This window comes from Oryza brachyantha, chromosome 2 (assembly GCF_000231095.2).
Source record: "Oryza brachyantha chromosome 2, ObraRS2, whole genome shotgun sequence".
NCBI lineage: Eukaryota > Viridiplantae > Streptophyta > Magnoliopsida > Poales > Poaceae > Oryza > Oryza brachyantha.
Genome location: NC_023164.2, coordinates 14,192,386 through 14,209,674, shown reverse-complemented (window position 1 = coordinate 14,209,674; position 17,289 = coordinate 14,192,386). Strand labels below are relative to the sequence as shown.

Genomic DNA, 17,289 nt, shown 5'->3' with positions numbered 1-17,289 from the left:
CAAAAATAACATATCTAAAATAGTTCTAAAATTATAATGACATATTCACAATTAGTCGAATTGTAATGATATATTTTAAAACTGGCAAAATTATAATGGCATGTATCTAATTAAGCCTAGTATGATGGATCCAGAGCTAACTAGCTAAGTCGGCCATGCATGTTAATCATCCCATCATGCATCATGCAGTCTCACACCACTAGAGCAAATGATTGGTTGACCACTTTTGCCGCCCCCACAAACGAATCAAATATTTAAAATTAACCCTCCATTACTCTTGCTGCTAATCATGATTAAGATCGCCCATTAGTACCACACCGCTTGTTTAATCCCATTTTCTCCCTCCCTTCGTAGGACACGTTTGGAGGGGCTTCTTTTAGCTACAGATAAAAAACTATTTTTACCGATCTAAACGGTTATATGAGAATCTATAATTATAAATTCTGGAAAATAAACTAAGAAGCTAGAAGCTAAAGAAGAGAGATTTTCTGGATTCTCATAAATTGGCTACCAAACAGCTGCTTCTTTTTAAAGCTTCCTAAACATGTGCTTATTAGCTTTTCCCGCCCTTATATATACTGCTCCATGCAACCGCCCCATGCAGCAGCTTCAGGTCTCATCGCCAACGACCACAACTACTGACCATAGCCACCTCTCTCTCTCGAGAAGCTAGCATGGAGTTCTACTTCTTCTCGTCGGCGTCGGCGCCGGAGAAGAAGACGAAGCGGCGGCAGCAGCAGCAGGAGAGTGGTGGTGGCGGGAACGAGACGAGGTACCTTGGAGTGCGGCGGCGGCCGTGGGGGAGGTACGCGGCGGAGATCAGGGACCCGGCGACGAAGGAGCGGCACTGGCTCGGCACGTTCGACACGGCGGAGGAGGCCGCCATCGCCTACGACCGTGCCGCCCGCGCCATCCGCGGCGCCAGCGCGCGCACCAACTTCGCCTACCCGGACCTGCCCCCCGGCTCCTCCGTCACGCCGTACCTCTCCCCGGACCTCTCCGCCGACGACCTCCAGCTCCAGCTCCAGCAGCAGCACTGCTGCTACGGCGGCGGCGAGAACAACGCCGCGCCGCTGCCGACGCCTCCGCCGGCGGCACAGGCGGCTGCCACTGCCGACGAGGCGTACTGCCACGACGTCGTGACGACGTCCATGCCATACGGCCACAACACCGCCCATGAAATAATGGGCTACGGCGGCGGCGGCAACGCCAGCGGCGGCGCGGCGTGGTGCGACGCGTCGGAGCTGGACTTTGGCGGGTACAGCGACGCGGGCGCGTCGGCGGCCCACGGGGTGTACTTCGAGGAGGGGTACGTGCACAGCCCGATGTTCTCGCCGATGCCCGCGGCCGACGAGGTCGTCGACGGGTTCCAGCTCGGCGGGTCGTCGTCCTCGTATTACTACTGACTACTGAAGACACCCTCCATGCCGCCGCCGCCGTCGATGGACGTCGCCGTCGCCGGCCGGCGGATCGGCTCGCGCCCGCCGGAGGATGACGTACGCTCCGGCGAGGCGTGTGACGTGTGACGTGTGTGTGTCTCCGCGCGCGCGTCGTAATAATCGTTGGTGTTTGCGTGTATTGTTTTTGATTCGTGGTTGAGTCCATGGGCCCAATGTTTTGTAAATGGGCCTGGTTGTGCGTCGCTCTGTGTTAAGTGTGCGTAAAAACTGAAACGTCCATCGGTCGGCATGTGTTGCTGCTGGCGCTTCAATGCAATCTTCATGTTTTTTTTTCTGTTTCTGTCTCTGTTTTAGTAGTGCACAATCCAGATTTTTCTCTCTTCTGCCTTTCCTTATTTTTGCTCTCCAAGGGCTCCTTGGGAACATATGAAAAAAATTCACCAACAGTTCAATTTCTCTAGAATTTTGTTAAATTCCTTCAGTATCATACAAATAGACCTTCAGTATCATATAAATTATTTTTTATAAATATATCATTTTGAAAAACCAACTATCAGTCTATCACCACTTACATACGGAATTGCTCAGGACAACCAGTTCAAAACCAGACAGTAGGCATTAAATACCTTTGTCATAGTTCCTCCCTCCAAATTGAGACTATTTCCGCCGTCAGTCCGTTATCCTATTTGTTTTATATATATCGTATCATTTTAATCAATCACAACTATTCTCCAATTAATCTTCTCCTAAACATTTTCTTAGACCGTGTTCAGCCATCCTATAAGTTCAAGTAAGCCTCGCTCGTTTTCCATGCATATGCTTTCTAAAATGCTAAATGTATATCTTTTACAAAAAATTTCTATAAAAAAGTTGTTTTAAAAAACCATATTAATTTATTTTATATTTTTAATAATTAATAATTAATTAATCATGTATTAATCTATTATTACGTTTTCTATCCCAGGTCATAAGTTAACTTATCCACCCCTCCCAAACAGGCCTTAGTCTTCATAGTTAGCTCTACAAATTGTTACATTTTAAGATGATAGAGTAACTAGTGTTTTCTTAATCTTCGTTGCTCAGTTCTAGAAATGGTTTTACATTTTAACACAATAGAGTGGCTCTTAAAAGACCACTCCGAGAATAGGAAGCAACAAATACTCCCGTCATATAGCTAGTAACCATAGAACTACGTTGTTTGTGCTAATCTTTGTACTAATCATAAAAATATGTTGTTTGTACTAATCATAAAACCACGTTGTTTGTACTGTATTTCTGACGCTTATCGGCCCCATCATTTCTGACTCAGCTTATGAAGCAAAATTTTATTTTTAAATCTTAAATTTAATATATATTTTAAGGATTTTTTCATCTTAATTTATTTTATAATCTTAACTTCTAGATCGCAAATAAAACTTATATAAAAGTTCTATTTTTCAATTGCATACATCCGTCCATTCCGTCACTGCTTGGTTGGTGCACCATAGAAGGTAACGAAACAAGCAGAAAAAGTAACGAAACAAGTCATCATCAGGAGATAACTGAAGAAATACACGAGCGATTGTAGTGTGAACATTGAATCGAAAGCAGTAGCAAATAAAGTTTCAAGTCACAGTAAAAGGTAAAGAACAAGAAGAAAACAATTGCAAATTTACTGGTTATACCTAGCAGCAAGTACTCCTACAAACTACGGAAAAACAGATACGCTAAATGCAGAAGAACAACGGCACATTAAAAGTTTGGTTGGTGCACCATACAAACAGTAACGAAACAAGAAAAAAAAGGTAACCAAACAAGGTACCAGGAGATAACCGAAGAAATACAGGAACGATTAAGTATAAATAAAGTTTCAATTCAGTGCAAACGGTAAAGAACAATGAGAAAACAATGCAAATTTACTGGTTATACCTAGCAGGAAGTACTCATACAAACTACAGAAAAAACAGAACAAAGATACGCCAAATGCAGTAGAACGGCACGCTAAACAAATACTACTCACAGAAACGCAACAAGAATGTGAACACTATAACTTTGACAGCAGAAACACCCATCCAGGTAAGGTTCCACATCCGTTACATCACGATAAAGAGTAAAAATAGTTTCTCAGTAGCAGCAGCTAACATAGGATTGTCGATGTTAAACACATGCATGCATACGACCAAAGGGAAATGAAACACGAAACGAAAGCAGTCCTCTTAGCAGCAGACCAAACTACTAGAACATGTAAAGAGGGTAATAAACGGGCACAACAGCGCATGCGGCCAAAAATTTAGAGCTTGTCCTCGAACTCGGAGAGAGGGGTCATCTGCTCCTTGAGCCCCTTCCTCTTGCGGATATCCAGCACCAGGGTTGCAGCCTGCGACGTGGGGTCCAAAGGATCTGAGGTCATCATGTCCCAATGGTCAAACACACACTGGGGGAAGGCCTGGCCAGATGTCGCCGCCCTGAGCTGGCTGGAGAAACCGAAGGACTCGATGACAGGGAGGTAAGCCTTGATGTTGTACAGAGGGGTACCAGGCCTCTGCATCTCCTCGAACACATGTCCTCTCTTCTGGTTCAGAACACCGTAGATGCCACCAAGGGCGTTCTCAGGGGCCTGGATCTCCACCAGGTACACGGGCTCCAGCAACCTAGGCTTGGCTGTTAGCTGAGAAGCATAGATGACCCTCCTGGCTGTGGGAATGACCTGGCCACCACCTCTGTGGATTGCATCAGCATGGAGAACAACATCGCACACCTCAAAGCAGATTCCACGCATGTTCTCCTCAGCCAGAGCACCTTCCTTTGATGCCCACTGGAAACCAGCCACAACAGAGTCCTTGATTTCATTCAGATACTGAACTCCCTTACACATATCAACCACCATGTTGGGGCCAGTGGTCTCAGGTCCAAAACACCAGATCTTCTTTGCAAGATCCTTGTCCCAGCCAAACTCCTCAGAGAGGATCTTGGAGCGCACCTTGGGATCATCACGTGGGCCAATACGACCGTCGTCAATGGCCTCAGCCAATCCCTCCTCCAAGGGGCGGGCTTCCATGTAGAGACGGTTGTGCTTGTTGGGGGACTTGCTCATGACAGTACGGCAGGACTTCTCAAGGACAGTCTCACGGAAAGAAACAACAGGAGGGGAAACAATGATTTCAGCACCTCCCATGAAATCTTCCTGCAGATCCTTTAAGCAAATCTCAAGGTGAAGCTCTCCAGCACCAGCAATGATATGCTCACCAGATTCCTCAATAGTACAGAGAACCATAGGGTCTGACTTAGCCAGACGCTTCAAACCCTCAACAAGCTTGGGAAGATCAGAGGCAACCTTGCACTGAACAGCAACTCGCACAACAGGGGACACTGAGAACTTCATTGCTCTGATTGGGCAGGCATCAGATTCCTTTTCGTTTGTCAGGGTGGCATTCTTAGTGATGAATTGATCCAAACCAACCATAGCAACAGTGTTACCACAGGGAACATCCTCAACAGACTCTTGTTTCTTTCCCATCCAGATGACAGTACGCTGGACACTCTTCACATACAGATCCTTCTTCTGGCCAGGGACATAGTTGGGACCCATGATACGCACCTTCATGCCAGTTGCGACCCTCCCAGAGAAGACACGACCAAAGGCAAAGAATCTACCTTTGTCTGATGCGGGAATCATCTTGGAAACATACAGCATAAGAGGACCTTCTGGATCACAGTTTCTGATAGCAGTTGCATAGACATCATCAAGAGGCCCCTCATACAAATTCTCCACACGGTACCTCTGGGCCTTCGACGGAGAAGGAAGGTGGTATATCATCATCTCAAGAAGAGCATTACTGGCTGGCAGCCAAGTTTGCATAACACGCTTCATGAGAGCCTTGCCCATAAGCTCCTTCTCATCAGCCTTCATGACCACACCAAGCTTCTGCAACATAGGCCACAACTTGTCCTTTTGATCATTCATACAAGTGTTGATGATTTGCTTGATTGGCTCATAACAGAACTGAACAAAACCTCTCTTGCAGGTAGCTGATCCGGTGTTCTTGTTGGTCCATTTCTTTGTGGCTGGGTCAAAGAAGTTCTCACCCCAAAGCCTCTCCATCATCTTAAATTCATCAACTCCAAACTTGGAGGCATACATCTTAGCAAAGCTTGAGAGTGTAAAAGCCCAACCATGCAGACCCGCAGAGAAAGCAACAGTTCCCTTTTCAGGGTAGACTTGGACATCACCAAGGAGTGTGTCTTCATAAGTTGCCATAATGACATTGGCATTCTCAATGACACGGGAGAAGGTCTGATAGGCCTCCTCACCTTCCACTTGAAGCTCAAGGAAGCACCTGTCCATCTTGTTCACAGTAAGGACAGGCCTAATCCTCTCACCAAGAGCTTGGCGAAGCACAGTTTCAGTTTGCACACAGACACCCTCAATACAATCAACCACCACCAAAGCACCATCAGTAATCCGAAGAGCAGCAGTGACCTCCGAAGAAAAATCAACGTGCCCAGGTGAATCAATAAGGTTGATCAGGTACTCATTTCCGTCTCTCTCACCCTTGTACAACTTGAGTGACTCATCACTCATCTCATAGAAAAGAGAGATACCAGTGGATTTGATCGTAATACCACGCTCAGCTTCATCTGCACGAGTATCAGTCATGCGAACATCACCAGCAACTTCCTGGGCAATAATCCCAGCAGCTGCCACGAGGGAATCCGTAAGTGTAGACTTCCCTGGAAAGAGGGCATAACATGTAAGGAAAGTGCACCTAGATTTGCACAAAACTGAGATACAGAGAACTGAATATAGCCATATAATATAGATAGAGCATAGCAAGTGTCCTTGAATGGATCTCAACAGAATAAATCATTGCAGCATGCAACTAACAATATAACTAACAGACAGGGAAAATATAGTAAAATATCTGAAAAAAACTAGATAATTAATAAGAGCATAATACAGAAATATATCATCCTGGACCAAAATAGCGGATACGACCTCCGTCCTATATTATAGGTTATAGCTATAACATGAGACAGAGGTTGTACAAGTCATAGACATCTATTTTTGGTGGCCAGAACATGGAGTAAACAGTAAAGGTTACAGTATCAACCCCAAGACAACAGAGTAAATTAAAATGGGGGAACTTACACTATAATTCAAACATGCATTAACCATGCAAAAATCAACTGCAGTGAACTCATATAGTCATATTACAGAATAACATGGATTTATTATGCAAATTTGAAGTACAAACAGATAAATGGAAAATAACAAACTAAAACACTACCAGTGAACAAGCGTCATGATAAAAGTAATGAAACATCACGCTTCTAGCACATACCATGGTCCACATGAGCAATGACGGACATATTACGGATGTTATTCTTCTTGTCCATGATCCGGCGGAGCTCTTCTACTGTGAACTTCACCATCTTGACTAGTTTTGCAAATCACACTACAAATACAAATTCCTGTATCAAAAGAAGCAACCCAGTTAGAACCCAGCAGAAAACAAAACCAAATACCTCACATGGCTCAGGTAAAAATATCGCCAACAATTGCCAAATGCAAATATAATTGAATTTGTCAAACGTGGTATAATAAACTATTAAATGTTACATTTATAGCATGTCTGATTGTACTAACACTAATATAATCATCCGAGCAAGACAAAATTACAAAGAACAATTATACACAGAAAAGCATGCATGGTTTACTGGCAGGAGCAATAAATGTAATCATTACATTGTTACGTGTATCAGATACAACAATGATACAGTTCTAATTCATTTAGAGATGCTTAAAAGAAAACAAGCAGCACAGCTTCGCATGTGACACATACATAACTTGAAAACACACAATAGTGCAATAAAATCAGCAAACTGATACATTAAAAATTCATTCCCATCAATAAAAGAGTGATGAAAAGAGCTTTGCATTACAAATCCACCAGGGCAACACTTATATTAGTAGGAAAAAAGACCATTTTGATGAAAACAAAAACCCAGTAGGAAAAAACATCATTTTTATAGTAACAAACGATAGACCTGAACTGAACTCATCCATCGGCATTATTATTACGTTACCAAACACACAGACATAACTATTTTTTCACATATTTCACATGAGGTCAACAAAGAGCAATTACTGGCCCGCGGCCACAAGTTGAGCAATCTAGTGAACAAGATGAACAAAACTTGTAGCGCTGACGCAAATCAACAAACACACGCAACAGATCTCCATAGTAAAAAAATGGTAGCGACCCTACTCATGGCTAAATGGCCCAAGCCGGCAGCACGAAAGGAATCGACAACAGATCTACCTAAACACGAACAAACCGAACCCCTACCAAAACGGATCAAACCAAGCCCAACCATGCACTGTACCTAACGACCAAATCACGTTAATCGGAACCGGCTTGACATCCAAAACTCACCCCTACTGCATCTACCACTAAAAACGATAACCCCAGCCAGCTACGAACAAAAGCAAAACGAAGCCCCGCGCACCGCGAGAACCCCCGGAGCACCTCGTGCCTTTGACCAGAAGAACCCCACGCAAAAACACTACCGAAGGCAAGCGACGGAGCTGCAGAGCAGCACAGACGAACAGATCCACGCGACCACAAGGAGGAGGAGGAAGGGAGAGGCAGAGTTTAGTCAGAAGAGTCGTCACCTTGGGGGATTGCTCGCTCCGCCTCCCGATCCGAGGAGGAGGAGGAGATGGGGAGCGTGTGGTGGTGGCGGCGGCGGCGGCGCTGCGGGAAGGGGGGAAAGGAGAGTAAAACCCTACCCGCTGCCTCCCGCTGGCTATATAGTGGTGGCGGCGTGAGACCGTGGGCGGCTCGGCCCACCCGCAACCCGGGTGGCGCGACGCAAATATCTCGCGAATATTCCAAAACCCACGTACGCGGTGATGCCCTTGTGGACTCGCGCATGGGCTTTCACGGGCTTGTGGGGGGAGAGAGGGTAGGGTGTGAGTGGACCTTGTTGGGCTGGGGGCCTGTGAGCATGGAGGCCCAGGAGTGTGCACCAACTAGTACTGTAGTAGTACCAGTGATTCTTTGTTGTCCAACCATTTTTATTTGGGAAATCTGCAACTGTGTTATTATGATTTTATAAAGCTGGAGATATGTATTTGGTATCTTACTAATATGTGGGGCACCCGTGAGTTAGTGACACATGGTTTATAGGATGGCATATCTCTAATTTAACAAAATTATAATGAGAACTTTGCAATTTTCTTTTTTTATTACTATATATTCAGAAAGTGAACCGAGTACCAGAGCATGTAAAGCTTGGTTCCATGTAAAGCGTGAAGGGCATGTAAAGTGTGGACCGTGTGGTACGTGTAAGCTGTATGTAATCATGTGGCATCTGCTACTAGTTAGATTAAATAGGTTTATTAGATAAAGGATCTCTGCATCTTAGGCTCCCAGCCCAAAGATTTCGACCAATTTCCTGGTCCTAAATTTTGGTCTCATATCACCGCATGCTATGGTAACCATATACTTGTGTTTACAACTACTAGCATAGCATATTATCCGTATGTTACAATATGATTTTAAAAATATTCATTAACACATTCTTACCATTTTTTATATATTATCTATTAATTAATATTATATATATATGGGCAATGTATGGTACTTCACACTATTAGTGGTAGTAGTGACTAAATTTAAATCTAACTATCTATTTTTAATAAGTATATTAAAAAAATTATTTGAAATTTTTTAATATATATTTACCAATTTATCTATTTTAACATGATATATGACACACAAATTTATTGTAATTTTATATATTTTAGTTTCAATTTTACCCCTATAAAATTTCTTCTACACCTGCTCTCGGTATAGGATAATACAATCAGAGTACTTGGGTCTAAATAAACGAATCGTTCATAATTATTTAAGGGTATGTTAAAAAAATCCATATATATATAGTTTCCAAAGTATTTTTTTCTTTGTTTATAAACTAGAGTTTGTAGAGGATGGCTGATATGTGGACTATCCGCCATAATTTTTATTAAAGAAAAAAGATGAGAGTTGATGGTGGGGTGTGATAGATTTATCGTCATAATTGTTTCTTTTTTTTATAGAGTATTGATAGCAACAAAGTGAACCAGAAATTCTGCCTCAAAAAAATGAACCAGGAATTTGAGTTTCAACCTATGAAATGATAGCTCCATTTCCACGTAAAATGAACATGGAATATGAGCAACGATATAAATGAGAAATTGCCATCAAATGATACAAATGCACCCTCCATGAGCTAAGTAGAGCGGACAGGTATTTCAGCGAGGCCTTCAGCTTTTAGCACACTAACAATGGAGGGCCATGGCGCACGTTTGGTTCACAATTAAACTAAAGTTATAAAAATATACATGTCTTTCTTTCTAGCTAGATTCCTGCAAGTAGTTAATCAGATTTTGTGTCATCCTAGCTTTTGGCTATGCAGAAAGGAAGAAGAATCACCAACTTTATTCACTCATCAACCGTCGTGTGGGACCTTAAATGACCAAGAAATCACTATCCTATGTGTTAGTCATAACCAAATGGGCATGAGGCTACATAAACAAGTGTCACTTCCAGCACAAGTACTCCATAAAGTTTCAATTGTATCATATACATTTTGAGTTGGGAATGTGAGCATCGCATGCATGATATGGAATCTTGACCTCGATCATATTCCAGGGGCCTGTTCCGCCTTTCCCTTCACATGTGTGTTGCTAGAACTTAACTCGAAGATGAATTATAAACCCTCGATAGGAATGTCCTCTTACAAGTTACAACTACATGAGTTATTATATATTTCTTGTTGGTGGGAATTGGGGTGAGTTCGTTCGGGCAAATCGCGGGTAAGCAAACTTTCCAGATTAATTTGCTAAACAATGTATTTTTTCAACAGTTTCCTATGTAAAAGTTGCTTTTAAAATAAAATAAATCTATTTTTTTCATGTTTAAAATTATCAATATTTAATTGATTATGTGCTAATAGCTTATCGTGTTTTGCATTTAGCGAAATTGCCACACATTTTTGCCCAAACGAACTCACCCTAAGGGTCTGAGAGGAACTAAGGGAAAGGAAAACAGGATACGCAAAATGAGATGAGTGATTAGACTTGAATTTGCGTGGAGCAGTAATGGTTGCAAATCATAATCTAAGTTGATTTTTTTTACGACGACTTATATTGTATGTGAGAGAAAAAACATCTCTTGAGGGATTAGAATCCATCTAACTACACCAATGCTAATGCAGGGTAGAAGGCCCCCAAATACGAGGACAAGAATTCTATCATGGGATGCTAACTGCTCACATTAAGGGTGAATTCGTTCAGGCAAAAAAATGTGGCAATTTCACAACACTTTAAACGAGGTAAGCCATTAGCACATGATTAATTAAGTATTAGTTATTGTAAACTTTAAAACATAGATTTATTTGATTTTAAAACAATTTTCATATATAAAATATTTTCAAAGAATACACCGTTTTGTAATTTAGAAAGCGTGCTAACGAAAAATTAGTAAATTGCTTAGCCGATTTGCCCTAATGAACTCACCCTTAGAGAATCCATGCTTTGTGTTTGAATCTCTGACAATGACACATGCACAATGCTTCTAAAAATGTGAACGCAGTAAAGTTCATTGTTTTATCTTAGTAAGGTCCTATTTGGAGGAACTTATGATTTTAAGAACCACCGGTGAGAAGTCAACTTCTTAGAATATGAAAAGGCTAGATTTTCTAGCTTCTAGCTCATTTTCTGAATTTTACAACTCAAGATATACAAAAGTCAAGTGTTGTTTAGGAGAACTTCTGACTTATGGAGATTCCGTTAAAAGCTGCAACTGGTAGAAACTCCTCCAAACAAGGCCTATGTCCGCATTATATATTTACCCCTTCTTCCTAACCTTATTCTCTCATTTTCTGCATGCACACTCCCGAATTGCAAAACAATGATGTTTTTGCAAAAAAAAACTACAAAAAAGTTGCTTTAAAAATCATATCAAATAATTTCAGTTTTTTATAGCTAATAATTAGCTTATGGTAACTCACTGCTATGTTTTCTGCATTGGTCCTAACCCAACTAAAGAAGACCGCTATCGTAGATCTTGCTCCTCTAGCAGGTGACCAAATGCCCTCTTTATGAGTTCAGCTAGGGGACTATAAAAGAAATATGTGGATCTACATAAGCAGGTAAGAGTGACACGAGTGTTTATACAGGTTCGGGATGCTATAAGCCTAACACTCATATCATATGTTTTGTATGACTTAATCTCCTGTGACCTCCTCCTCCTTTGGGGCTTCGCATGTCGTGCACATCATCCATGCTTGCTAGCACTCTACGACTGAAGTGGTGTCGTGAACCCTACATGTCGAGCTTATCGGTAGACAGGATAGAGCTTTCACTTGGCAGGGAGCCATTAGAACTCCTTACTCCCTCATCAATGAAGTCAAGGACTCGTCTTACGCACCTATATGTTGCACGACTCCGCCCATTCCGTTGAGAGGGGATCGGGACAGATCGACCTCCCCTAACGAGGGCGAGCCGCATCCTACAGAAGGAGGCGCATGCACATGCACTAGATAAATATGATGATTGAACACTTTTTCGTTATCAAATTATTTATATCGACGCTCATGAGTATGACATGTGGGACCATTTGAGTCAATAATAATGGACCATAATAATCAAACCTCAATTTATGGAGTGTCAAAAGTCAAATTTCTTTCTGCGATGAGTGACCCCCTCCTATTGGGGGCACACCACTTTATGGAGAAGGGCGTGATATACTTGTGATAAGGGGCTGGGGCAGCCCGACCCCTCCTATTGGTGGCGTGCCTCTTCCTCGGACCACTTAGTCGGCCTATTTCTCCCGTTGGTTAATACGTCGAGATGAGCGACCTGAGCTGAGAGATTGAAGGGTCATTACCAAAGCTAATGGGTGGTAAGAGATGGCCGATGACCAACCCTAGCTAAGTGCCACAACACCGACAATAGCCTAAATATGTTCATAGTAAACTTTCTCTCTTTCTTAATGCAAGGAGGCTTAAATATTTTGTACAATCCCATAAAATTAAATGTGTTTATCTATTTTTTCTTTTAAACAACTGAACTTATCTATAATAATATCATCCAAGAACTAGGTAACATTGCACCGAGATATAACTTATCAGATACTCCAGTAGCAGTAGCACAGTGCCTCATATCTGTACCATTTATCAGAGAACAAGAGCACATACACAGCTAGCACTAACGCAGTAAACATCATCTGCTCTGGATAATTTTATTTCACATTTTTAGACTCATTCACTCTCACACCACAACACAATCTTCTAGCTGAACCCAAACTAACACAGCCAGCACACATGCCCAACAGACACAAATCAAACTGCAACACCCTCACTCTCACTCGATCACTCACACTGACACACGTACATGCATGAAGCTGGACATCATCGATCTAATTAAGCTGAACCCATGACCAACACACTGTCAGGCACGACGCATACATCAGCAGACGATCGACCATGCACGCAGCACGCAGGTTGCCAAGAACGAACGAACGAACGAGGAAGAACACACCATGGAGGAAAAGAAAAAATTTAGCTAACACGATAGCCCCCTCCTCCTCCTCCTCCAAACACAGATTTAGATGGAGAGAGGGAGACCTGGAAGAAAGGCTTAGCCTTCCCTTGCCGATAAGACTTGCCTTCTTTCTTCTTCTTCTTCTGCCGCCGCCGCTGCACCGCCGGACCAGCACCCCGGCCACCGGAGCTACTACCGCTCCCGGCGGAAGCCATGGCAAGCATGCTAGCTAGCTTCACCCCGGCCTGCTGCGTGCAGCTGCAGCTTAGCTAGCTAGCTAGCTAGCTTCCTGGCACACTCAAACACACACACACTCGCACACAGCCGATCAAGCTGCTGTTCTTGGCACCTCTTCTTCTTCCTCCTCCTCCTCTTCCTCCTCATCGACATCGTGAGAGAGGTGTTAGAACATTTGATTCTGGCGGCCATGGCTGTGCATCTGGGGCTCTTTATATAGGGGCATCTCGACCGATCGACCGGCAGGCAAGCAACTGAATCACTCTGAGAGGCTGCGAGAGAGCCCCTGTGGGCGATTGGCCGCGGGGGGCAGCAAATTCTATATTAATTGGCAATGGGGTGCACAGCTAGTGCAGTGGATTCTTTGGCCGCGAGATGTGGATTCTCGCATATCTGCACCCACTTATCTTTAAGCCACTGGGATTCTCGTGCTTTGGCTGCTTTTTATGGGTGGCCATTAAGGTCTTAAACACTTTGTTAAGCCCTAATCGAGATAGGCTAGCTCCAACTAGGCACACAGCGAATGGTGGCACGTCATGGATCCTCTCTGAGGTTGTAATAATCAATGGACACTTGTCGATAAGCAGCACTGGTTTCAGATAATTCTCGTCAGAGATGTGCCAAAGATTCTTCTTTTTCATTGTATATAAGCTGCAGATGGGTTTTAGTTTCCAGTTTGCATTTAGCTGCGGTACGTCTCCAAGCTTTAGCTTAGTTGGGAATGTCAGTAGTACACATCGACGGTTGGAGTTGCATCTGAATTATTCAGGGTGCAATGATCTTAGTGGGACTTGAATATATGGCACTTACTGACCAAATAGTCTCGACCATTTTCTAGTGATCACATACCAGCATGGCAATAAAACTACACCACCCAGAAAGTTTCAGAACAGTTTACTCCACAGAATGCCCATCATTACCTGAAGAAAAATTTGCTTGGCCATGAAGACAACATTAATCACATGAACACGCCGATGGAAAATCCGACTGCGAACCCGAAGGAAGGCAATCGATCGAATTTCGTGCTGTCCGAATGGGAGAATGGGCCTCATGTTGAGTTACATCCAAAATTGTTTGTGTTCATATAAAGATCACTTAGACGGAACGAAACGAAGACCCGTCGCCACGAGGCTTAGGCCGGAGCGAAACAGCTTACATGAAGTATATATAAGGCAAAACCTTCAATATAGTTAGTAAAGATATTTGCTGGCTGTTACCCGTGGTTTTTCTCTCCTATTTTAAAAGGGTTTTCCACGTTAAACCTCATGTTTTTATAATTGATTTACTATATTCGTCGTTTATTGACCGATCGTTTCGTAACACCTCAGCCTTCCGTTGTTCTGCATGATTCATTTCATCGAAGCTAGCTAGGGCGCCAAGTGCAGGACAGCGAAGCAAAAGCAGAGAATAAAAAGTGTGGCGCGCTTTTTGGAAAGCGCGGCAGCCAGCCACGCGTGAGCACGTCGCCGGCCAGGGGAGAAGCCCCAGGCTCCAAAGGGAAAGAAGAAACCGGTCGCAGCCGGAATTCCTCCATTGTTTATGCGAAGCTCTCGAAACTGAAAGTCTGAAATGAATAATCGTTGCTGAGCTGAACATCATATATCCAATTGCTGAGCTGAACATGGTGGCGTGCTGAAATACCGGAGCTAGCTGGTCTTTTTCTTCAGACACCTGCATTCAGAGATCGATCGAGATGCATCATTCATCAGCAGGGCTAGCTGGTTTTGTCGTTCCGAACTTGCAGTTGCAGTTGCACCGAACTCTCTATCTGACTAGAAAGCGAGGCTTCTTACTGGGCGCAGCTGATTGGTGCGTCTCTCTTTCATCTGAAGGTTTTAATGATCCTTATCGCCTTGTAATTGCACTCAACTTGCACGGAAATGGAGACCATTATTACCACTTTTCCTCTTGAATGCTTCTGCCTGTACAGCCTCCTTTTGATCTCCTGGAGCAGGATATGTTAGTTTATGCCGCTAAAGAACAGAGATCATGGTCAGCACGCAGCAGCCGGGAGAGATTAAGAGTTGATTGGTGGCTTGTAAGTGGTTTTTGTTGGTTATCGTCTCTCTTTGCTTCCATTTCGTGGAAGATGGTACTAATAGACAGCTACTTCTTCCTCATTGGATTAAGTGCATGCTGTCACATTGGATTATTCATTCATAATCTTAACATGCCCATCGTCAAAAGCGATTCTTTTTTTTTTCTGATTCAAGAATCAAAAGAAGAGAAATACCATGCTCTGGTCCATCATCTGGTTTTAGGCCGTTGTGCCACATGACCACTTGAATTATAAGAAGATGTGGCCCCAGGATTCTTTGGCTCCTCTTCAGTTTCCAAGCTTTGCAGTTTGTAGTTGCATTTTTTTATTAAAAAATTCAAACATAGCAAATCACCCCCTAACATCTAGCTAGTGGGTGTGAAATATAAAACACCCACTAGTTGGGCGTGGTATCCTAAGTGACAAACGGTGAGAGGAGTGAGAGGGACAGTTGTTGGATGAATATAGTGAATTTTGCAGGCGGCTCCCTTTTGTCACCTATCTACTGGGTGTTTTATCCCTGGCAGGGGATGCCTGAAAATTGCTAAGATGGCTAGGTGGAGGGGGCCTAGCCATTTTGCAATGGCTTCCTTATCGCCCTATAGCTAGGTGTTTTAAGGCCAACCAAGGAACTGCCTGCAAAACAAATACGGAGTATTAGAGGCCTATCTCTGTAGTGGAGAGCAGAGAAAAAACACTTAATTATTTTATTGATATTTTCTGTTCACCTAGGAGTATATAAGAACCAACTACAGATAATCTGAACTCAAACGGACTAATCATGTGACCCGTATAATTCTTCAAAGTTGTATCCAAAGGGTTTTTGAAGCTTCTCGTCTGAAAACATAATTTTGTAAGTGGAATTTTGCCATTCTAACTGCACTGAACACAGCAAACTAGGGGAGAAACAAGTATAACTTTTTTAATGTTTGTGGACATAATTTTTGCCTGATTCCGAGACCGTATAAAAAAGTTATCACCATTTTAGTGAAGAGCATACAAATCATGATTTTTTTTTATTTTTTTGGGTGATTTTGCAGGCGACCCTCTGCTCAGGATCAAAACACCCTCCTACTGGGTGGTAAGGGGTCGCCTACACCATAATCAGCTTCCCAACCCCCGTTCACTTAGCTTGGTATATTTGCATGCGACCCCCTTCCAAGAAATAAAATGACCAGCTATAGGGCCCCAACGGGGCCCATGTGAATATGCCACCCTCATTCAACGATCGTCACCCTTACTTAGTAGACATTTGTCATGTCAAATTTCACACCCAGCTAGTGGGCGTTTATATTTTGTGCCCACTGGTTAGCCATTGGGGTTAGATTTGCTATTTTGAAAACAAAAATCTATTTAAAAAAATTTAATAAAAAAATAAAAAAAATCGGGTTCTAAAGTAGTCATTGCTCTCTGAGCTGTTTCTTGAGACAAGAACAGTGCCAAATCTACCGTATATTGTTAAGGAATATAAAGGCCCGGGTCATTAAGGCTTTGATGTGCAATTGGAGTATATGACAATTTTTATTGAGCATGGTTTCCAACTCCAAACTTCGACACGTTGACCATAATCAATGGATGGGGAAGTAACAAGTTGAATAATAAAGGTAACTACTAGGGCTCATTATTTTGTGGTTGAAAGATGAAACTATATAAATGGTTCAATGAAAAGTTAAAAATAACACTTTTATATATAATCTTTTTTGACAAAAATACATCGTTAGCAGTTTGAGAAGATTGTGTGTAAAAATCGAGGAAAAATCTAAGAAAATCTAGTAAAAGAATGCAGCCTAGCTATAATGCTTCTTTACGTTATTGATCTAGAGATAACATTAGAGCAAGTTCAATAGTATAGGCAACTACTAGCTCCAATTCATCTATAACCAATCTAATAGCCAATTCATACAATAGCTACCTACAAAACATATACTACCATGTCCCACATGTTATACACAAATTGTGTATTGGAGTACGTGTTGTAGCTGGCTATTTGTAGCTCACTCATCTTCTCTTTCCTCTCTTATCTCATTAAATATGTTTATACT

General features: G+C 42.6%; 2 protein-coding genes across 2 annotated transcripts; one reads left to right on the top strand and one right to left on the bottom strand.

Moving 5' to 3' along the window:
- Window positions 1-674: 674 nt before the first annotated feature.
- LOC102701700 (ethylene-responsive transcription factor LEP-like) lies at window positions 675-1,406 on the top strand. Its single transcript, XM_040520366.1, has one exon. It carries the CDS (start codon window positions 675-677, stop codon window positions 1,404-1,406), a length of 732 nt encoding a protein of 243 aa, XP_040376300.1.
- Window positions 1,407-3,411: 2,005 nt separating this feature from the next.
- On the bottom strand, window positions 3,412-8,170 carry LOC102703552 (elongation factor 2-like). Its single transcript, XM_040520334.1, has 3 exons — window positions 8,056-8,170; window positions 6,722-6,851; window positions 3,412-6,110 (listed from the first exon to the last, which is right to left on the bottom strand). The coding sequence occupies exons 2-3, from the start codon at window positions 6,810-6,812 to the stop codon at window positions 3,670-3,672; spliced, it is 2,532 nt and encodes an 843-aa protein (XP_040376268.1). The 5' UTR covers window positions 6,813-6,851; window positions 8,056-8,170; the 3' UTR covers window positions 3,412-3,669.
- Window positions 8,171-17,289: the final 9,119 nt, after the last annotated feature.

Excerpts from the sequence above, each read along its gene's own strand:
- LOC102703552 (XM_040520334.1), bottom strand. The coding sequence starts at position 6,812 with ATGGTGAAGTTCACAGTAGAAGAGCTCCGCCGGATCATGGACAAGAAG. Across the intron at positions 6,111-6,721 it reads CATTGCTCATGTGGACCATG|GGAAGTCTACACTTACGGAT; the intron begins GTATGTGCTAGA and ends CCCTCTTTCCAG.
- LOC102701700 (XM_040520366.1), top strand. The coding sequence starts at position 675 with ATGGAGTTCTACTTCTTCTCGTCGGCGTCGGCGCCGGAGAAGAAGACG.